At 41.5% G+C, this 23,604-nt stretch overlaps 1 protein-coding gene across 4 annotated transcripts in view; it reads right to left on the bottom strand.

The window, feature by feature from the left end:
• LOC131031618 (E3 ubiquitin-protein ligase UPL7) overlaps positions 1–23,604 on the bottom strand; it is a 249,054-nt gene that overhangs the window by 148,758 nt on the left and 76,692 nt on the right. For all 4 annotated transcript variants that reach the window (XR_009103067.2, XM_057962785.2, XM_057962784.2 and 1 more), the window contains exon 3: positions 12,565–12,811. Coding sequence is in view for 3 of the 4 variants with exons in the window: in XM_057962785.2 (XP_057818768.2) it covers positions 12,565–12,811 (247 nt within the window). In the remaining variant the exon portion in view is untranslated. The remainder of the gene's footprint in view (positions 1–12,564; positions 12,812–23,604) is intronic.

Genomic DNA, 23,604 nt, shown 5'->3' with positions numbered 1-23,604 from the left:
GCTCTGCTGTGCGAACCTAAGGAAGAGGGCGAATTATTCAGTTTGGTGTAATATTGTCCAAGGGGACATAGCATATCTTTAGGCAAGTCATTGAAGCATACAAGGACAGATCTGATATGTCAAGATCAGATTCGAGCTAAGTATTGTACTGTTATTTAGAGGAGAATATATAATCTGACCTGTGGGTCTTTCATGCTGGGTTTTTCCTCCTTGGAGGTTTTCCCAGGGTATGCTTGTTTGTCTTCTATCATATTTCTGATTTATGTTGTCTTACTAAGTTCTGCAAATCTGATTACAATCTAGGGCACATTTTAATGCATGTTGGTTCACTAAACTACTGCAGATCTAATACAAACCAGGGCATAATTGAATAAGATAAATCTGATTATCATACCTAGGGTTTAAATTAACATGGTATCAGAGCTCTAGGTGTTACTAACTTCTGATTTTAGCAGATCAATTGTTGCATATAGCTGCTGTTGTGTTTGTTGACGGGAATAATCATTATGTTATGTTGGTATATTATGTTTATGTTGTCGTCGGTAATAATGAGTTACGGCGGTCAATTAGTTAGCCGACGGGTAGGTAGTTGGAGTCGCGACGGTTGTGTCGCACCCCTTCGGCTGTCATATATTGTACCACCTCCGGGTGTTGGAGGACATGTAATGTGGACGACAGATTATAATATGAACATCTTTTGACATTAATGGCAAGCTTATTCTGGTACTTCTTTTGTATTTGCATTGTGCATTTCTGTTCGATTTCTGTATTCTTCCTGTTTACCCAGTGAGGTAAACATTTGGCGCCGCTGCCTAGACGAACTCGGGAACGGAAGACACGGATGGCGCACAGACACAATGGGCCTACCCGTTGGTGAAGTAAACCCGGAGGCCGACGACGCACGGACAGAACTTTATATAGGAGAAGACACGACAACGCAAGAATTTTCAATTTTGCTCCAGGTCGCCATTCAGACATACGTTCGACGAGAAGCGGCGGAGGTAGAAATCCCACCAAGTGCCGTGTGGACAGCCCTGGAGGTTAGCCCGGCAGTAAACCGGTTGATGAACCACCTCCCCCGGTTGCTTGCAGAGGCATCGCTGGCACAACAGGCCTGCTTGGAGGAGATTGCCCAAGAAGAGTGACGACAACAAATCCTGCAACGCTACGAAGAGAACAGCCGACGGGAAACGGAATGAGATGGCGCCAGGCCAAGAGGAAATTGAACCTTTGACTTATGCCCAATAGACTAAATAAGGACAAAAATAAAAAGATACAGAGTGACGAATGGGAAGTGGCACAAACCGCGTTGAATCTCAGACGGCAGATAGAACGAAGGCGTAGGCTAAGGCAGCTTGCCGAGGGACGACCGGCCGAGGGGTTGCCCGAAGGGAACCCAGGAGGGGTCACGGAGGTTGCGGAGGCAGAGATAGACGGAGAGAACTACACTGTCTACACTGTTGTAGGGCTGCCAGAAGGAGTCACAGAGGGTGCCGAAGGAGAACTCTACAGTTCGCCAGAATACCACCATAGGGTAAGAAGCCGCGAAGAGTTGGTGGAACAAACAAGGCGAAGTCTAAACCTGATCGACGCTACCAGAGACTTGCTAAAGAATTTGTCCATTTCAGAGGACAACCGGAGGGAGACACCGGAAGGTGACGGTACGACCGAAGGTGCCGAGGGAGCACAAGGGTACCATACTGGAGGCAATTTGTTTGGTTCGGTGTCAGCAACTTTTTCCGAAGGACCCACGAGTGGAGGTTCAATTGCAGGAGGCGGAGGATCGCCAGGTACAAGCACACAAGGAATTAGAGGAGCGAGACCCAGTGGTGGGATGGCGAGTAAACAAAAATTGCCAAAGTTCACAGAGGATAGCAAAGATGATCCCGCACGGCATTGCCGTACATGCGAAACCATCTGGACAGCCAACGGGGTGACTGACCAGGATGAATGGATGAAGCAGTTCCCCGCCACACTGAGAGGAGTGGCTATTGACTGGTATTCAGACTTGGATAAAACCGGGGTAACTACGTGGGATGAATTGAAGAAAGCATTCGAGAAGGAATTTCGGCTTCTCCGAGATGATAATGAGATAGTCTCGAAAATCTATGGAACAAAGCAAGGAAAGAAGGAGACCGTACGGGCATATGGCCGCCGGCTGAAGGAATTAGTCGGAAAGATGGAAAGCCAACCGGCTGATGGCTTGAAGAAGCGGTGGTTTGTCGAGGGTCTGAACCCTAAGCTACGACGAAAGATGAAAATTGTGCCTCCGACATCCTACGATGATGCATACAATCGGGCCATGGACTTGGAAAGTGAAAATAAGACGGCCAAAAAGAAGAAGAATAGATCTTCGTCATCCTCTGAAGATGATACGTCGGAAGAAGAGAGTAGCAGTGATGAGAAGCCGAAGAAGAAAGTCACGGCCCTTCAGAAGGATATGGAACGAATGTTAAAAGAGTTTAAGACAATGAAGGGGACCACAGGCAAGGATGATGAATTGTGGTGCATGGATTGTAAGGAGAGCGGCCACACAAAGGGTGTCTGTCCCAAGAAGGCATTCTGTGACATCTGCCAGATCATGGGACATTCTACGAAGGAATGCCCATACAATCCGAAGGCAAGTAACCAGCAAGTGCTCTTTGCCCAGGAGCAGCCCTCCACATCGGATTCAAACAATAATGCATCTTCCGAAGGCTACCGAGGAAACCGACAAGGCGGACGGGGGAATAATAATAATTCCACTAGAAACAGGGTCCAATACGATGCGAAGGGACGCCCGATTATCCAATGTAGGGCCTGTAATCAATGGGGGCACTTCGCTCGTGATTGCACGAAGGAAGCCACCCCTCAGCACCTCTGCCGTTGGTGTGGGCCAGGCGACCATGAGGACGCAAATTGCCCACAGGCAGGGGTTAATCTCCTCAACATTGAGAAGGCTGAGAAGACTGGTGAGAAAGAAGTACTGGCGATCACCCGCGCCCAGATGAAAAAAACCACTTATCCCGACCCCCGTATGGAGAAGGAGAGATTACGGGAGGCAAAGGCCAATATTGAACGTGAGATGACGACCGAACGACGAGACAACGAGGTGGCGAGTACATCATCCCGTACGGAAGCGGAAAATAACATCATTAGGCAAATCTTGCAGATGGAGGTGCCGATAAAGGTAAAAGACCTTCTAGACTCTATGCCACAATTGAGGACTGCCATCCTCACCAATGTGCAAAGCACCGCAGCGTCGAGTGCCCCACAGGTACGAGTTCCCGCCACCGCATCGTCGAGTGCACCACAGGTAGGGGTTCCCACCACCGCTTCGAAGAGTACACCACAGGTGGAGGTTTCCGTCAGCCCTTCGACTGACCCGATGTTACTAGCCTTGAGCAGTGGTAGACACCCAGCTGTGGTAGAAATGGGTATCCGTGGGACCATTCTGAAGGACACCATTGTGGATGGTGGATCTGGGGTGAATGTACTACCAGAAGAAACATGGAAGCGGCTGGGGAAGCCCACCCTGTGGCCACCCACATTCAGCCTGGTGGGAGCGGACCAACACGGCATTAAGCCACTCGGCCTGTTGATGGCCCAGCAAGTGACGATTGGTACGCAACCATTCTTGTTAGATTTCGTGGTTATTCCCTCGAAGAAGAAAGGCTATGACGCCATCCTGGGGAGAACGTGGTTGATCAACGCGAGGGTAAACCACAACTGGAAGAAAAATACCCTTTCCATGGAGAAGGGAGGGCGGAAATATACCATTGACCTACACACCCAAGATGTCAGCGAAGAGCTCGCCTCTTCAGACTCGGACTCAGAGGATTCTAATAAAGGGGAAGGGGGTCCCGATGAAAGCAAGGGCAAGAACGCGATGGAGCCGAATAGTGAAGGGGTGCTAGAATTGGAGGGATGTTATGAAGATGAGGTATGCTCGACTAACGGGCTCTTCCACTGGCAAATGGAGGATTACGAAATGTTCCAAAGCTACAGGCTCGAAGTAGAGGAACCAGAGCAACCAACAGAGGTGTACCTGCCGGAATACAGAGAATATTGGAAGGGAGATGCCCCAAACCCTAGCGGCATAAATAATCCGAAGAGTGTCGGCAACGATTGGAACCCTATATGGAAGACCGCAGTCTTCAAAATCTTTATTATCCTTCTTCTTCTTATGTACGGGAAGGAGGTCGTGGTCCCTATAGAATTTGTGGTTCCAGGTCTTCCGATGGCCATTGAAAATAGACTTGCCACCAACGGGCCCAAATTGAAACCCTACCACGCGAAGCGCGCAGGGGACCCGAGAGGCCGAACGGACACCCGAGAGCCCGAAGGGGGACCCGAGAGGATGGAAGGGGACCTAAGAGGCCGGGCAAGCAACTTGAGAGGCATGGGACAAAAGCAGGAGACTTTTGGGCGAGAAAAACCGAGAAGGATGAAGGGCGATCCCAGAGACAGGGGACCCGAGCCGAAGACTCTCTAGACAACTTCAAAAAAAAAAAACCGCACGATCGTACGACAGCGACCGTACAGTCAAAAAAAAAAAAGGGAAATGGCCACCGTACGGTGGGACCAAGGTGACAAGGTGACACCACCGTGCGGTGGACGGTGCACCACCGTGCGGTTGAAGCACCAACGGTGGCACCACCGTGCGGTGGCATCACCGACGGTGGAACCACCGTGCGGTGGACGGTGCACCACCATGCGGTGGAAGCACCGACGGTGGCACCACCGTGCGGTGGAACCACCGACGGTGACACCACCGTGTGGTGGAACCACCAACGGTGGCACCATCGTGCGGTGGTCACACCGTGCGGTGGGAGCCACCGAAGGCGGTCACCAAGCAGCCCGCGGAAGAATAAAACGCCTCCAAACATCAAAGACGCCGCACAACACCACCGCGACGAAGAACAAAACAACCCCGCACACCACCATCACCGCACAGCAAGGGGTAAAGGGAAGAAGACGCCGAACACCGCACCACCACGTGATGCGAAGGGTAAAGCACGGGCCGACCGCCACAGGTAGACCAAGCAGCCGCACGATCGGAGGTGCCAATGTTGTTGTTGACCGTATAGGGAGGTTGTATGGCCGGGTAGCCATCGGGGACATTACAGTGCCCTTAAAAAAAAAAACGACGACGGCCAGATTTAAAATGATTTGCTGACATCTGGAGCCTGGACACTTGGAGTGTAGAAGAAGGGTTTTGACATCATAAAATATCACAGAAATGATGCGCTGCCCCAGGACCCCGCGAGGGGCGCTGCCCCTCGACCCCGCTGGGGCGCTGCCCCAGACCCCGCGGGGGCGCTGCCCCTCAACCCCGCTGGGGGCGTTGCCCCCAGACCCCCAATTTATTTTGAGCTACAGAAGACCACGGGAAGTGTTGTGCCTGCAGCTAAGCATTGGTAGGGAAGCCATAAGCCGTAGAGGGAGACGGATTTGGAGGTTGGGAACAAACAGAGTTTGACGGAAGGCATTGCAAGTTTGTGCAGTTGTATGACACCAGGGAGTTATTCAGTTCAGTTTTTAGCCTTTGGGGAGTGTGATGGAGGATTTGAGGTGGCTCCTAGCATTTGTGCCAACGGATTGTGGCCACCTCCAGGCATGACTGGTATGCTTTGAGGAACTCGGAGTATGTCTCGGCTGGACGTGAGGTTGCCTTGGTGGATGCACAGAGGGCTCGGGAGGAGCTGACCACCAGGTTGGAGGCAATAGTCGCGTGAGACTTAGTTCAGCGTACCCAGGAGTTGGATGCCGAGAGAGCAGCACGGGTGGCTATCGAGGACAAATTGGCTAGGGAGACAGAATCATTTGAGTAGCAGTTGGTGGAAGCTGAGACTGAAAAACGTGTTTTGCAGACAAGTTTGGGTTAGGCCCAGGAGAACTGTGATGGCAAAGGAAGCAATATTGGTGAAATCCGCACTTGAGCATCAGATGGTAGCAGAAAAGGGTTTTCAGGCGAGGACGCAGCAAGTGTATAAGATCTGGGCCCGACTGGCGTCAGTAGTTCCTGCCGTTCATCTCTATTTTGTATTAAGTCGTCGGAGTCGACTTCTTTTCTTGGGGGGGATGATGTTGACGGGAATAATCATTATGTTATGTTGGTATATTATGTTTATGTTGTCGTCGGTAATAATGAGTTACGGCGGTCAGTTAGTTAGCCGACGGGTAGGTAGTTGGAGTCGCGACGGTTGTGTCGCACCCCTTCGGCTGTCATATATTGTACCACCTCCGGGTGTTGGAGGACATGTAATGTGGACGACAGATTATAATATGAACATCTTTTGACATTAATGGCAAGCTTATTCTGGTACTTCTTTTGTATTTGCATTGTGCATTTCTGTTCGATTTCTGTATTCTTCCTGTTTACCCAGTGAGGTAAACAGTGTTCAGATTAAAGATGTCAGGTTTAAAGGCTGAAGATAGGCTTGAGGGAGCCATTGACTTTGCTGCTTGGAAAGTTCGTATTCTGTTGATCCTTGAAGAAAATGACCTACTGAAATTTGTAGAAGAAGAAAGGCTGTCTCCTCCAGAAGACGCTGAAGAGCTGAAACTATTCAAGAAAGATTCCCTCAAGGCTAGAAGGATCATAATTGAGTCCGTCAAGAATCATCTTGTCACTGTCATATCAAAGTTTACATCTGCCAGAGAAATGATCAAACACTTGGAAGGGATCTATGAAGTCAACAATCTCAGCAGGGCTCTTGCCCTAAGACAGCAACTTCTACACATAAAAATGAAAGAAAAAGATTCAATCATAGCCTACTTCATGAAGATCAATGAACTATAGGACAAGCTAAGCACTCTTGATTGCCAAATCTCAGATAAAGACCTTGTTATGATTGCATTAAATGGTCTACCAGATGAATGGGAACCATTCATTCGTAGCATTGGTGGAAGAGCTAATCGTCCCAACTTTGAGTGTCTTCAATATGATTGCATCGAAAAGGAATCTTGAATTGAGGTAAGAGGAAAACTCAAAAACTCTCTCAAAGATAATCATGTTCTCTTATCTAAATCTAGGAAAGGTGGTCATTGGAAGAAAGAAAAGAGAAGCAAAGATTTTAGATCCTCCTCCTATGATCCAAGGAAAAAGTCAAGAGATTCCTCTCACATTCGTTGCTTCAGATGTGATAAGTATGGTCACTATGCCAGAGATTGTCAAAATGACCCAAAGGAAAGGGAAGCTAACTTAAATGAGGTTGCCGAACAAAGTGAAGACTACCTTCTTATCTCTGCTCTTTCTAGCAATGTTCCTACGGATAGCAATTCGTGGATACTTGACAGTGGTGCCTCCAGACACATCTCAAGATTTCGTGAGCATCTCTCAGATCTGATTGAAAAAGACACCAATCTTCATGTTGTAATCGGTGATGATGCTCGATACTCGGTAAAAGGTTCTGGTACTACCTCTCTAAAACTAGATTCTGGTATTTCCTTACAACTCTGTGATATTCTATTTGTACCTGGTATTAAAAGAAATCTTATTTCTATTTCGGCTTTAGAAGATAAGGGTTTGCAAATAGCATTTTCTGAAGGGAAAGTACTCGCTTGGTCTAAGAAGTCTAACTTCAAATCTGCTCGTATTATTGGACATAGATGTGATAGTTTATATAAGCTTGCAGCCAATCCAATTCAAGCTCTCATTCATGAGACCCCTGAATCATGCGAGCTATGGCATAGAAGATTGGGTCATCTTCACTTTCAAGCTCTTCCCACTCTCGGTAAAATGGTCAAAGGTATGCCTAATCTCAGTTTATCTCATGATGATGCTTGTAAAGGTTGTGCAATGGGTAAGAATGTAAAGAATCCCTTTCATAAAAGCGATAGTAGGGCTAAAGAAAGGTTAGAGCTTATTCATTCAGATTTATGTGGTCCCATGTCAGTAGCATCTCCTAGCGGGTTCTTATATTATGTTATCTTCATAGATGATTTCTCTAGGAAAACATGGATCTATTTTCTTAAATCTAAAGAGTCTGAAGAAGTCCTAAACAGATTTAAAGAATTCAAAGCCTTAGTTGAAAATACTACAGGAAATCGAATTAAATGTTTGAGGTCTGACAATGGAGGTGAATACACCTCAGGTAGCTTCTATGACTTTTGTGTTAAAGCAAGAATTAAGAGGGAGTTCTGTGTTCCCTACAACCCTTAGCAAAATGGAGTTGCTGAAAGAAAGAACATGACCATTGTTGAAGCTGCAAGAGCCATGATTCATGATCAAGACTTGCAACCTTTTCTATGGGCAGAAGCATCCAAAACCGCAGTTTATATTCAGAATAGATGTCCTCATCAAGTCCTAAAGAATCAAACCTGACATCAGTCACCTAAGGATATTTGGAAGCCCTGTGTATGTTCATGTGCCTAAAGAAAAACGAACCAAGCTGGATCCATCTAGAAAGAAAGGCATCCTAGTAGGATACAACGAATCTTCCAAAACTTTCAGGATCGACATTTCAGGTCAAAGGTATGTTGAGGTAAGTAGAGATGTAACCTTTGAAGAAGATATTGCTTTCAAAAGATCTAAAGGTTCATTAATCAACAATGATGATATGATGATGGAAAAACAAGATTCAATTATTGATGCTAACCCTGAGTTACAAGAGGAGTCTACTGATCTCCCAGATCAGGAAGTTCAGAATGACTCATCAGAACCCATGCAATCTACCGATATACCTCAGGATATTGTGGTCTGCAAGAAGAGACCACTCTGGGTTAGAAATACAATTCAAGATGCTGAAGGGTTTGCTGCTCCCAGAGGAACCTTCAGAAACAGCAAGAGTGTCCAAAATCACGCCAACTACATTTCTGTGATGTGCAATATAATTGAGTCTGAACCCCACAATATCGGTGAAGCTATGTCCCATCATGCTTGGAAATTAGCCATGGATGAAAAGTATGGGTCTATCATCAAGAATGATGTCTGGGACATTGTACCCAGACCCAAAGGTAAGTCTGTCGTTTCCTCTAAATGGTTGTTTAAAATTAAACATAATGCTGATGGTAGTATTGAAAAATATAAAGCTAGGTTTGTAGCTCGTGGTTTTTCTCAAAAGGAATAGATTATGAAGAAACCTTTGCGCCTGTTGCTAGATATACCTCTATTAGGTCTATAATAGCTATTGTTGCAGCCAAAGGTTGGGAGCTGCATCAAATGGACGTCAAGACAGCTTTCCTCAATGGAGTCATTGAGGAGGAAGTCTATATTGAGCAACCAGAAGGTTATGTAATCCATAAAAGAGATTCTCATGTTTGCAGGTTGAAGAAAGCCTTATACGGGCTCAAACAGGCTCCTCGCGCTTGGTATGAAAGAATTGATAAGTACTTACTAAGTTTAGGGTTTTCCAAGAATGATGCTGATGCTAACATTTACTTGAAAATTTATAATAATGAGATGCTTATTTTAGCTTTGTATGTAGATGATTTATTTCTCACGGGTGAAAATAAATTAATCATAAGATGTAAAAAGGAATTAGCCTCAGAATTTGAAATGAAAGATTTAGGTCTAATACACTACTTCCTAGGGTTAGAAGTATGGCAAAGAGCTAATGAAATCTTTCTAAGTCAGGGAAAATACACTATTGATATTTTGAAAAGATTTAGAATGATAGATTGTAAACCTATGCGTACTCCTATGGAATCTAACTTAAAGAAGTTAAGTGTTTCTGCAGCTAACTCAGATTTTGCAGATCCTTCTGAGTACAGAAAGTTGATTGGCTCCCTGATGTACCTAGTCAATACTAGGCCAGATATCTGTTATGCTGTGAATGCCCTCAGTCAGTTCATGAGCTCACCGAAACATGTTCACCTGGTTGCTGCCAAGCACATTCTAAGATATCTACGTGGCACGATTGGTTATGGGCTGAAGTATACACTTGATACCCCAATCCTCCTGAAAGGCTACTCAGATTCAGATTGGGCAGGAAGTGTCAAGGACAGGAAAAGCACTTCAGGCATTTGCTTCAACTTGGGCTCCGCAGTAATCTCTTGGGCATGCAGGAAGCAATCTTCAGTAGCATTAAGCACTGCAGAAGCTGAGTACATTGCCGCATCTGTTGCATCCAGAGAAGCAGTGTGGCTCCGTAAGCTTCTTGTTGGATTATTCGGTCAAGTCAATGATCCTACCACCATTCATTGTGATAATCAACGTTGTATAAAGATGTTAGTAAATCTTGTATTTCATGATCGATCCAAACATGTGGAAACACACTATCATTACATTCGGGATATGGTGCAGAGAGGCGCCATTCACCTAAAGTACATTAGCACAAATGAACAGATTGCTGACATCCTCACCAAACCCTTATCCAGAGTGAAGTTCAAGTACTTCAGAGATAGACTCGGTGTCATGGAAAACGGAACCCTGATTGAGAGGGAGCTTCAATCTTAGTGACTATTGGTAGCACTTTGAATCATTCTTTGCTTGTGTGCAAGAATGAATTTCATCCAATCTATGCTTGTGTGCTAGATGGATAGTTGTAATAATGTAAAGACCCACTGATGTATTACACTTTCTATGCTTGTGTGCTAGAACCATCCTATGCTTGTGTGCTAGGTGGAAGATGTAATTCTATGCTTGTGTGCTAGATCCATTCTATGCTTGTGTGCTAGATGGAACGTAAAAGGTTCAGATTATGTATTTTCCTCCTCCCTAGTTAAGAGGGAGTGTTGATTGTAACTAGGGTATAGGGGTTCGGATTGCCTTAAGGCAACATCCGAACTCCTTTAGGACCGGGTCCTACCCTAACGTGGCCCTATCCTAAATCCACGCTAAAACACATCTATTAAATATTAGCACCAAATAACATTAGCGCCTAAAATATAAGGAGGCCGACTTCAAGAAAGGGATGACCTTAATAAAGTAAAGAGGCATATAAATAAAGATCATTTTGCAAGTCAACATCATCAAAGTTCAATTAACTCAGAATGCAAATTAGCTCTGCTGTGCGAACCTAAGGAAGAGGGCGAATTATTCAGTTTGGTGTAATATTGTCCAAGGGGACATAGCATATCTTGAGGCAAGTCATTGAAGCGTACAAGGACAGATCTGATGTGTCAAGATCAGATTCGAGCTAAGTATTGTACTGTTATTTAGAGGAGAATATATAATCTAACCTGTGGGTCTTTCATGCTGGGTTTTTCCTCCTTGGAGGTTTTCCCAGGGTATGCTTGTTTGTCTTCTATCATATTTCTGATTTATGTTGTCTTACTAAGTTCTGCAAATCTGATTACAATCTAGGGCACAATTTAATGCATGTTGGTTCACTAAACTACTGCAAATCTAATACAAACCAGGGCATAATTGAATAAGATAAATCTGATTATCATACCTAGGGTTTAAATTAACACTTACTATTAGCTATTCTATTCACTACTAGCTATTAGCCCACTATTCACTATTAACTATTAACCTTTACAAATGAAGAGTCTGAGCTTTATATAGAGAGTTTATTTACAACGAATGGCCAGGATTGATTCTCCATCAATGGCCAAGATTTTACAATGAAACCCTAATTAGGGTTTGTTACAACAAACTCTCCTTATCCAATGAAAAAATTACATTCAATGAGTATGGACCAATAAATAACAAGGGTAGGTGCCTCGGAGTTCGTGCCATCACTGGTGAATCAAGTACACTGAATCAAGACATGCAGATGTAGACCTTCCCTGATTGGTGAGTGGTGACTGGGATGATGATTAGGATGCCACTTCACACTTTGTAGGTTTGATCTTCTAACTTTGATTAACTCTTCTGAAATTGTCTGCTTCTTCAGTCGTGCTAAATATAGGCTTCAATCATAGATGTGCGAGGTGTAGATCTTAGTTTTGAAGTATTGATGTACTTCTGATATCACCAATGTCTTTCTCCTGATGATGGGCCATAATGTGTGGCCCAATATGTTGAAGTAGTTCCTTTTTTCCTACAATTTCTTTCACCAAAATTTCATGTTAATTGTCATGGATTGCAGAAGCTCAAAGTCACATATTAAGTTGTTTTGCTTGTTAAAACAGTTTCTAGTTAATCCCATTATACTCTAACCACAGCCTTGCAATAAGTCAAAACAGAAATGAATTAGCACTTCACAGTGAAAGCTGAGGATTTAAATATAAATATTTAGCAGTACTCAAGATCTAAGCAGGTTTGAACAATCTGCGCAATCAGAGAAGCATAAAGAGAAAGAAGATATTGAATCATAGGAAATCAAATAAATCGAAGTTTAAAAGAATGCCTGATAGGATACATGGACTTTTATAGTGTTTAAATGTGAATATTCTTTCCACCACTTCACAATTTCTTTTCATGTTTCCAAAGTATTTGCATCCTAGATGTGAAACATAATCATCCACATATTTCAAACTATGAACCTAAAGAGAAGCCAGTAGAAACCTAGTTGAATTTCCATAGCACTGAGTAAGAAAGAGAGCAATAAACAATCCCCAAAATGCCAAGCAATATTTGAATGTTATGTACACCCTAATAAAGTCAGGTAGTTTTCTGCAAACATGTAAGTGAGTAGTTAAAATGAAGAGTCGTATTTATAGCAACTTTACATATATAAGATAAGAGCTTACTGGGACAGCTGATGCTTTGCAAAAGTATTCTGAAGCATTTGACCATTCGCTGATCATCATCAGTTCCTTGTACCTGATGACACAGTTTCAGGGGCCCAGACATGAAGAAAAGGAAAGGCCTTACAATATCTTTTGATATCAATTCTGCACTTAAAGGAACATCATCAAACTGAGCTACAAATGCATCCCATTCTGTCCGAAACTTTTCTGCTATGCATTTAGCAGCATAATGCGCCCTCCAAACTCTCTGAGAATGTTGAAAAGTAAGTGTTTTGTGTTAAAAAATTATCACCATTGTAAAACAGAAAATTTGATTTAAATACAAATAACTTGTCAGAAAAAAAATAAAGTGACAAAAAAAGGGTTTAATTGGCTATAGATACCTTTGCCACCAAGTCAAAACATATTAAAAAAAATATTCTGCACAGTATACAAGACCAATACCATATTGTTGCTTGATAGTTGGAATTATCAACATCATTCTACAAAATGATTTAGAAATATGTAGATTTTACAGATATATATACAAGTTTGGAACAACTTTGCAACTTTGTTGCTTAATTGGTGGCTACTCAATTTTTTTAATCTCAAATTAATGTTAAGACTTTAATGCATTTTTTTAATCTCAAACTGAGGTTAAGACTTTAATGCTGACTAAAAGTCCAATTTACAACATTCAGAGCAAATAATATATGTATATGTATTTGTATATGCACTAAAAAAATTATTCTACATATATGTATATGCACATGGACAGTGCCAAAATGTATAAGTTTCTACCTTGATTTGCTCAGCTAGTATTCTCACAATGGTTGCACAGCACTGACAGCAGCAGATCCATATATGTAAGAAAGCAGAGAGATTGGCATGGAGAGGAAGTAATGCTAGTCTTCTTTGAGAATAACACTCGGTGAAGTAGGAGAGAAGGAGGAGAATTTTCAAGACAATATTAAGTCTCTCAAATTGATTGATGTAGAATGTGGAAGAGCAATTTAAAGACAATATTAAGTCTCTCAGGTTGATTCATGTAGAACAAGGAAAGGCATATTAACAGAGAATAATTATAGGATTAGTCAAGGGCTTCGTTGCTGAAAGACTTGATCAATTCCTAGAAATCGATCATTTGTATACTCCAGGGAAATATTGCAGTCTTCTATCTTTAATAGAGTGGGATCAGACTATTTAGCTATATCTCTTGATATCTCAAAAAACCAAAAACCCAATAACATTCCATTCAAATTCAAGCTCATGCAGCTAAGAGAACAGAGTCTGAAGGCCTTTGTGGAGTCATATTGAGATGAAGGGACCACTTCTTTCACATAGTCGTGTATTGTCTATCAAAAATACTGAAATTTCAACTAGACAAAAGATAGTTGAGAAGCTGGAATTGAGAGTACTTTGGTAATGTCTTTGCAGAAAAGAACAAAGCAAAGAGAATTAGAGAAAATAGGTCAACAAGTGTGAGAGGGTGGACTAACTTGAAAGTTCCTCATTGAGTAAACTTGCCTTGTCCACAGATAGAAAAAATTAGAACACCAGGACGAGATAATGGAAGCAAAAAGCTCAGCTGGAGTAGCTGAAAGGAAATAGAAATATTTCCTTCTTCCAAAAGGTGGTGCCAATAGAGAAGTCAGTCCATCAAAATTTTCAAAAATGAATGAGATAGCAAGAGGCTGGAACATAATTTTATTCTCTCTTCTTGCAACCTAAAGATGACAGTAGCGAATCCCAAGCACATACATGAGATCCCAGGCCTAATTGCATAAGGGCAGAATGATGCTCTATCTCCTCCCACACAGAAGAACTTGAAGCAGATGTACTTACAATAAAAAAGGGGAAAGCTCCTCACCCTGCTGGCTTTACAATGGAGTTCCCTCTGCAGTTTTAGAAGCTTCTCAAATTGGATTTCTTGGAATTAGTTGAGGAATCAACAATCTACTGGCAAGCATTAAAATACCTCAAGAATGCTTTTTCGGTTCTTACTCCAAACAAAGAAAACCCTGCCCCCGTAGGCAATTTTAGGCCTAATGCTTTATGTGACATGAATTAGAAAGTTTTAGGCCTACTGCTTCACGTGACATGAATATAAGATTATGATTAATGTGATGGCTGAAAGTTTGAAAATCTGCTTGGACTCAATTAGCTCAGCTGAACAAGAAAATCTTGTCCAAGGAAAACAAATTTTATATGGGGCTGTAATTGCTCAAGAGGTCATCTTCTTGATGCATCAAGGAGAAGAAAATTTGATGTTAGTAAAGGTAGATATCGCTCAGGCCTATGACTGCATGGGCATGAATTTTTCTCAGATTTAATGATAAAACCTATGGCTTTGGTGATAACTGGATGGTGAGCTTGATTTGTTCAGCCTCTTTCTCCACCTTTATGAATGGATCTCCTGCATGACTATTCCTTGCTCAAAAGACCCAAGGTAGTGTCTTACCTCTATCATTTTCACACAAGGATAGGGAAAGTACTTTAAAAAGAACCACAGAAACTCACAATTAATGGGATTGGGTTGGCCAGTGTTAACATGTCCTCACCCATCTCACAAAACAATTGGGAAGGTACAGTCAAGCATATAATGATGTTGATAAGATTCATTGCTACAGTTATCATGATAATTTATTGATGTGAATTTGTACTTATGATGCATCACTGATATATGATTCATGATCTAAATTGATTGACTGTAACTTGGTTGACTGAGATGGCAGGTGTACAGGAATCTGATTTTATTGTCATATATGATCTCTTTGACATTTTTGGATACTTCTGAATCTAGCAATTTTGGTTTCTTGAAGTGGGAATTGCCTGTGAGAGGTGAAATGCATCATAGGACTAAGCATTATATGTGTTTGCATAAATTGTACCACTTATGCATCATGGCATTGGGATGCATTATCTTGTGGTCTGTTGTTGATTATTGTGTTTTGACTCAACTTGGAGTCCAAGTCAGTCCTGGCTGGTATGATTATTAGCATCTGATTTTGTTGGCAAACTTAGCATTTTCTTCTTCTTTCTTCTCCTTGCTGAGTTAGCAAATTTTGTGTTAAATGTTATTGTGCCGTTATGCTGAGTTAGAAAATTTTGTGTTAAATGTTATTGTGCCGTTATGTATATGTACAATTATGGGAGTACTCATTGCAATTCAATGAGTTAACATATGTGTTTGTGTGTACATGTTATATGCATATGTATACTCCCACACTATATATATGCATATAACATGTACACACAAACCAAAGAAACAGGACTCGCCCAGTACGAGTCAGGCCTGGCGAGTCCCAGGGGCTCGAACTCGGACTCGTCCGAGTCTGGCGAGTAAAATCGCCAGACTCGCCGAGTTGGCGAGTTTGGCCCAAACTCGCCAAACTCGGCGAGTCCCAAGCCTCGGACTCGGCCGGCGTAAGGCAAATGAAAAACACAAAAAAAAATATAATGCAAAGTTTTTTGAAGTCCGTTTTTTTATGTTAATTGTCTTCTAGCCCTGAAAGGCCCAAACTCGCCAAACTCGGTGAGTCCCAAGCCTCGGACTCGGCCGGCGTAAGGAAAATGAAAAACACAAAAAAAAATATAATGCAAAGTTTTTTGAAGTCCGTTTTTTTATGTTAATTGTCTTCTAGCCCTGAAAGGCCCAAACTCGCCAAACTCGGTGAGTCCCAAGCCTCGGACTCGGCCGGCGTAAGGCAAATGAAAAACACAAAAAAAAATATAATGCAAAGTTTTTTGAAGTCCGTTTTTTTATGTTAATTGTCTTCTAGCCCTAAAAGTGACTTTCATTTCATTCACTTGCAAAAAAAGGAAGAGTAAAGTGAATTGGGAAGAAAAACAAGGGTGCATAGAAGAAAAATCAGCAAGGAGGAAGCTCAAGTTTTCTTCAATTTGTCACATTGGAGCTGCATTGTGTTTCGATTTGGTGCATCAAGAGTTGGATAGGAAGACTTTGCAGCTCGTTTCAAGCTTGTTGTAAGAGGTACGGTTGTTTTTTTGAAGATTAGTTTGTTTCTTGTATGCAAAAATTCCATTTTGTATCCATTTATTTTGAAAGTTTTACATCTTCTTTCAAAATCTTTTGTATGTTTGTATGTAGCATGTAGTATGTAGTTGTAGTGGTGTACTATGTAGGGTTTGTAAATTTCTTTTTTTTTTAAAGTAGGGTTTGACAAACCCTACTTTAGTTTTTTTGAATGTATGTAATATGTATTAATTTTATTTTGTATTTGTAATGTTTTATCGCAGCAAACTTCACTTTATTATTTCAATTTGCCTCAACTTCAAGTTTCACAAAACTATCCTAAATGTCTACTTCAGCTTCTAGACCCCCCATTAGAAAGGACCCTGCTTGGAAATATCATTAGGATTTTCCAGGGCAAGGGAAGGGGCAAACAAAATGTATGTTTTGCAAAACAATATTCCATAGAGGTATATATAGGCTGAAATACCATATTGCTGGTGTGCGTGGACATGATGCCAAACCATGCCTAAAAGCAGTCCCTGAGGCCGTACGTGATTGTTATGTAATGGTTGAGGAGATTGAAAGAAAAAAGAAACAAAAGGAGGATCGAGCGACCATTGGGACAGAGACAGTTTTAGGAAGAGGGACACAGTTAGGTTGTGTTGGAGGCCCTTCTTCCTTACCTCCATATCGTCCCACTCAGTTTGCTACTGCTGGTGCTTCCATTTCTGCTTCTGCTTCTATAAGTGGCAGTGCCACCACCACTTCTCATGCTCCTACCACTAGTAGTTGTAGTGGGAATGTTACCATTGGACCTAGGATTCATAAATCTAAGTTGGATTCCTTCTTTGTGCCCCGCACTACTCCTGGGTCCCAACCGTCACTTGAGGGCATGGGTTGGAACAAGGAGGTCCATGATGCTGCTAAAATGGCAGTTGGCAGGTTTTGGAGCTACAGCTGTATTCCATTCTTTGTAGCTAGGTGAATGTTTTACTAACTTTTATGTTTGATAACTTTGATTGTTTTAATTTTTATACTTAACTTATCTCATTGAGTTTCTTTGCGACAGGTCTCCTTATTGGCAACAAATGGTTGATGCCATTACCATATGCGGGGCGGGGTTCAAAGCCCCTAGTGAGAGTGATTTGAGGGGACCCATGTTGTCTCAAATGGTGGATGATGTGAAAAAGGATTTAGATGAACAACGCCACATATGGAGCACTAAAGGTTGCACCATCATGACTGATGGTTGGACGGATAGGAGAAATAGAACTCTCCTTAATTTTCTTGTTTCTTCCGCAGGTGATTGATTAATTTTAGTTTCATATAGTCTTTAATTTTTTATTTTTTATCTAATGGTTTATTGAATGATCATTGACCTAGCTTTATTTTTTTATTTCAGGGGGCACCGTTTTCATCAAGTCCATTGATGCCTCCGCCCATTGCAAGAATGCCACCTACCTATGTGAGCAGATAGAGGAGGTGATTGAAGATGTGGGTGAGGAGAATGTGGTACAGGTTGTGACCAACAATGCAGCAAATTATGTTGCTGCAGGTAAACTTTTGATTACAAACTAATTTTGTTTGCAAATTAATTACTATCTTGTAGTTTGTACCTCTATTAATTACAATTTACAATGCAACAAATTATGTTGCTGCAGGTAGACTATTGATGGAGAGGCACCCATCTATAGTTTGGACTCCATGTGCTCCTCATTGCATTGACCTCATGTTGGAGGATATTGGAAAAATCCCATGGGTCAAGAGATGTGTAGAAAGGGCAAGAAATGTCTACAAATTTGTATATAATCATTCATGGGTGTTGGCTCTTATGAGACAATACACAGAGCAGAAGGAGTTAGCTCGTCCAGGAATCACAAGATTTGCCACAAACTTCCTCACATTGCAGTCCATGCTTAGGTCTAAGTCTGCCTTGAGACATATGATTGTTGGTGAGGAGTGGTCTTCCTCATCCTATGCTACCACCCTTGCAGGGATAGAGATGGCAGACTGCATTTTTGATGAGCAAGGCTTTTGGGTCCCTTGTGATGAGATAGTGAAGGTAATTTTTTTATAAATTCTACAATTTAACTTCATGTTTTATAACTTATTCTATGTATTCTCTTATTTGCTCATTTTTCTAAATTACACAATATTTTCAATTTTGTAGTTTGTTAAGCCCTTGGTGGTTTTGTTGCGAGTTGCGGATGGAGATAAGCCCGCAATGGGCTATATATATGAAGGCATGGATAGGGTGAAGGAGGCCATCAGATTCGTCTATCAAGCAGATGAGAGCAAGTATGGTCCCATTTGGGAGATCATTGATAGGAGATGGCATCATCAGCTTCATAGGCCCATCCATGAGGCAGCCTATTATTTGAATCCGGCATTCCGTTTTATCCCTTCTTTCAAGGCTAATGTGGAGGTCCTTAATGGGCTATATGCAATCATGGAGAAGATGGGACCTGCTGGTACTTCTCACATAGACCTTTTTCGAGAGCTACAGATGTTCTCAGATGCACAAGGGGAGACCTTCTCTCGTCCTGTCGCCAAAGATGGTAGGACGACTATGATGCCAAGTAAAAATAAATTGTTAGGCTTAATTTTAGTTTTATTCAATACCATATTGTAACTTGTTAAATGAGTTCATGAGTGACACTGATTTTATTTATTTTTCTCATTTCAAACTCAGATCATTGGTGGAACTTTTTTGGCCCAAAGACACCAAATATTCAGAAGTTGGCCATTCGCATCTTGAGCCAACCATGCAGCGCATCAGGTTGTGAGCGCAATTGGAGTATGTTTGAGCACATACACTCCAAGAGGTACAATAGATTATCTATGGAGAAGATGAATGATCTCGTCTTTGTTCACTACAACCTCCGCCTGAGAATGAGAAAGAATGCAATAGTTGACATGTCTCCTATCATTCTAGATGAGGTTGATCTTGAAGCAGAGTGGGCCAATGAGAATCAAACAGCTCCTGAGACTCCTACAGTTGTATTTAGTGATGATGACATTGATTGGATTGACCAGGTAGATATAGAGGCTGAGGCTGTAGGCATGGCAGAGGAGGAGCAGAGAGCACGAGCAGAGACAGGAAATACTGAGACTCAGAGTGACACAGTTGTCCCTGATGTTGGCGAGCATGACACAGCTGTTCCTGATGTTGGTGAGCATGGCATGGTGTCACGGGGAGCGACTATGGCTGCTGAATCATCCAGGACCTACTTTAAACACCTTCGCAGGGGGCCAGGGCAAGAGGGTGCAGTTGCACGGTCCTCTGAGCCATAGGCTTGTACACTTGTAGTTGTATTTAGTATTTACTATTTACCTTTGGTATTTGTATGAAACATTTGATGATGATCATATGATGACATGGCTTTTTTATTCCATGAGTTTTGTAATATTGTATACATTTGACAATATTTATATATCTATGTTTGTTATTTTCTTCAGCTACAATTTGCGTTTATGCTTATGTGATTGATGTATACTTGTGTATGTAATCAAATGAGCCGAGTTTGATGATGTTTTTGTGTCTTTAAGGTGTATTCAATAAAGGGTGTCTGAAACAAGTTTTAAATCTTTAAAAATCTCTAAATTTCTTGAGTTTTTCACTTTCCTGAGTCCAGCTGAGTCTGGAGCCGAGTCTGACGTCGAGTCCCGAGTCCAAGTCCGAGTCAGCCTTGCCGAGTCCGAGTCCCATTTCTTTGACACAAACAAATGTATAGTTGTGGGAGTATACATATGCATATAACATGTGCACACAAACACATATATATCTACATCTAATGTACAACCCTCTAGGATTCTAGTCCCATACCAAAAAGATGCAGGCATGAATCCTACAACAAGTGCGCTCTAGGTTCACCCAAGGTCCCACCCAAGCAACCTGGGTTCACTGTGGGTCCTTGGGCGAACCCAAGGCGCCTAGGAAAGACCCTAGGTGAACCCAAGGAGACCCAAGGGCCACCCAAACAAAATAGAAAAATAAAAAATAATTTTTTAAAACATTTTTATTAACCAAAATGTGTCAAATACCTAATTTTACCATTAAGTGATAAAATGAAAATGGCATGCACCATTAAGGATTGTGTGGTTCCCCCCAAACCCACACAAGGGGTGTTGCTTCTCAACCCCAACGGGGTCATTGCCCCCAAACCCACATGAGGGATACTGCCCCTCAACCCCATTGGGATCTCCATTCCCGACCCCCACTAATTATTAATATCTCGTCACATAAGCAAGTTGATTACGATGAGAGATTCTAGAAGTGGAGACTAAAACTAACTTAGACAATTATCTTTATGACTATTATAATATCATTGATCAATGATGAAATATCATATTATCAAAGATTCAAATGCCATTTGTTACATGCCTCTTTACATGAATTATTTTGTTTTGTTTAAGAGATACATTTTGCTAACATTTGCACTTGATATGAACATTAGAGAGATGAAATTATTGGCATGTATATTTGTAGTGTTGTTGACAATAACGTTTAATTCAATTTAAGGACTCTTGGAAGGCTAAGATTCGGCCTAACTACCTTTTTCGTGTCTAAGTGGATGCAGGATAAATCAATTTGAATAAGAAAGGTGAATTAATAAGCTACGGCTGTTATAGCCAAATATTCATGAGTTACTTATAAAACAACTATGGGTAGCGGGGTGTAATGCCATCTCAACGCTATTAATGAAAACTCCCAAGACACATATGTGGGGAAGATAATGCCGATGGTCATTAAAAAGGCTTTTGTTGTGGGAGCGATTCTTCTTTCTCTCTCTCTCTCGCTGATCATATTCATTGTGAACTCTTTCATTATTCCTTTGGTTAATAAAATCTCAGACCAAAAAGCCTCTTGTATTTTGGGGATCAAGCAAGAAGGAGAAGACAAGTCTGAGGCGGCAGAAGTTGTAGAATCTCCTCATTGACTGTAGCCATTACAGGCATGTTAATTATCATTTAAACTCTGTGAAATCTATATGAGATTCTATAAGCATTATTAATTTAAAAGATAGGATTCATTAATCACAATGAAGTAATCATTGTTATGTTTCGTAGCCATTTCGTAGGCTTGTAAATCTATGATACATGTTTGCAATAACTCATATATGGATTAAGAACGTAGTAGAATCCATCCTTTCTGGTTTATATAAAATAAAAGAGGATAGTCTCTGCCCCTGCATTATATTATAAATCATAAATAGAAATGCTTCCAGAGCATAGTATATCAGTGATTACAACAAAATCATTATGTTAGCATTGATCGAATTGAGAATGTCATAGAAAGATATTGATCTTGAGTTATCAGAGATTTGATCATTGATCTTGAGTTATCAGAGATTTGATCTCTACAGTTGTGTATACTTATTATGGACCAGATTTTTTGTGCCTTTGTCTTGTAGTGGGGTCAAGATTAGTCTCAAAAACCAGTGTTTAGTTGTAAGGTTTCAAGGCTAGAACAATCTGCATACCCGATTGAAAATAATATACGGGTTAATTATGTGTTGAGCATTGCCATGTACCAGTGTTGAGCAGTATAAGGCCTCTCTGTTCCAGTCACATGCAAGGTTGAAATAAATCTCTTCTGTAATAAAATAACATATCATAATCAATGATCAATGGACTAGACCAGTATGGTCATTTACTTCGCAGTTTAAGGATGAGGTTCTTGCTCAAGAAATAGCGTAGAACAGAATTTTATGGATCTGTCAATATGTAATCAACTATCTTCAGTAAGTTAGTGTAACTCCTGAAATGCCGGGATAGTGAAAGTCCTGTTTGGCAGAATGGGAAACTTGTCAAATAATTACCCCAAACTATAACTGTTAACAAACTGGGTCTTCAAAAAGGTCATTAATGACCATTACTGTCAGCAGTCATTAAGCAGTTGGCCTATCATGTAAGTTAGTAAACCAGTGAGTCAATTGGGCTCAGGTGCATTGTACAAGTCGAGTAAGGGTGGTGAATACTGATAGCACGTTAAACATTCTTACAACTTTTAAACCTTGGCCAGGGTGGTGCAATGATTTGCATGCAACCGTCAGTTCACATGAATCAAATACACTTCCTAGTCAAATGGTCATGCTAGTTAGGAGGTACCTATAGTGTGTGACCGACTAGAATTGTGTAGGTTCTAGATGATGATTAATGATGAACAGTAAATACCCAATAGATACTAAGAGGGCGGGGGGGTGAATCAATATGGACAAAAACTTTTTCAACAACTTAAACTGCAAAGACTGCACTAACTGGTAAACAATATTACCAATCTTAAATCAAGGCACTACCGGTAAAACACAGTATGACTGTAAAAGACATAAACTGGTAACATCTAGATCTTCTCAAAACCTATTATCTCATCTCAACTTCACCCATATGCTTAAGCAAGTAATACATTGGAAATACAATGACCATTGGATCAGCTTGCATTGCCACTTAACAGAAAACACTAAAACATCACATGAAAAAGCATCACACATAACACACTGATTTTTCACGTGGAAACCCAACTGGGAAAAACCACGGTGGGGATGAATACCCACAAGTTGTTCTTGAACTCTTCTGAAGTTCGCTCTGTTAGGAGCCTAGTCCGGTTAAAGACTTTACAACTGGTTCTGCTAGGAACCGATCCTGCTAGGGATCACCCGATTAAGGGATGGCTAAATACCCGGTTAGAGGTTAAAACCCTGTTAAAGGTTACATTGTAAGAGGATTTGAAAAACTCAATGATTTTGAGTCACCCTGTTAAAGGATTTACAAAAAGCCCGTTAAGGCTACCCGGTAAAGGGATTTTCCAACTGCTGAAATGGTTAGAAGTCAACAGGTAATACACTGATCTGATAACAACACTTAATGCCAAGGCAGATCCACTTCAATTCCTTTACATCTGCAATCACACTCTGCAAATCTCTACTTACTCCTTTGGTCTGGCAAGAATCACCTCACATACATTCATTTGCCAACAACTTCAAATAAAAATCATCATTGACCTTATAGACAACAATTAGGTCGGTGGCCAAAACCTAAAACCCTGAGCATCTAGGTTAACAATACAGTCGGTCCAATCCTGGCCG

Source organism: Cryptomeria japonica, chromosome 2 (assembly GCF_030272615.1).
Source record: "Cryptomeria japonica chromosome 2, Sugi_1.0, whole genome shotgun sequence".
In the NCBI taxonomy this organism is placed as follows: domain Eukaryota; kingdom Viridiplantae; phylum Streptophyta; class Pinopsida; order Cupressales; family Cupressaceae; genus Cryptomeria; species Cryptomeria japonica.
Note: the sequence above shows the minus strand (reverse complement) of the source record. Positions and strands in the feature narration are given on the sequence as shown.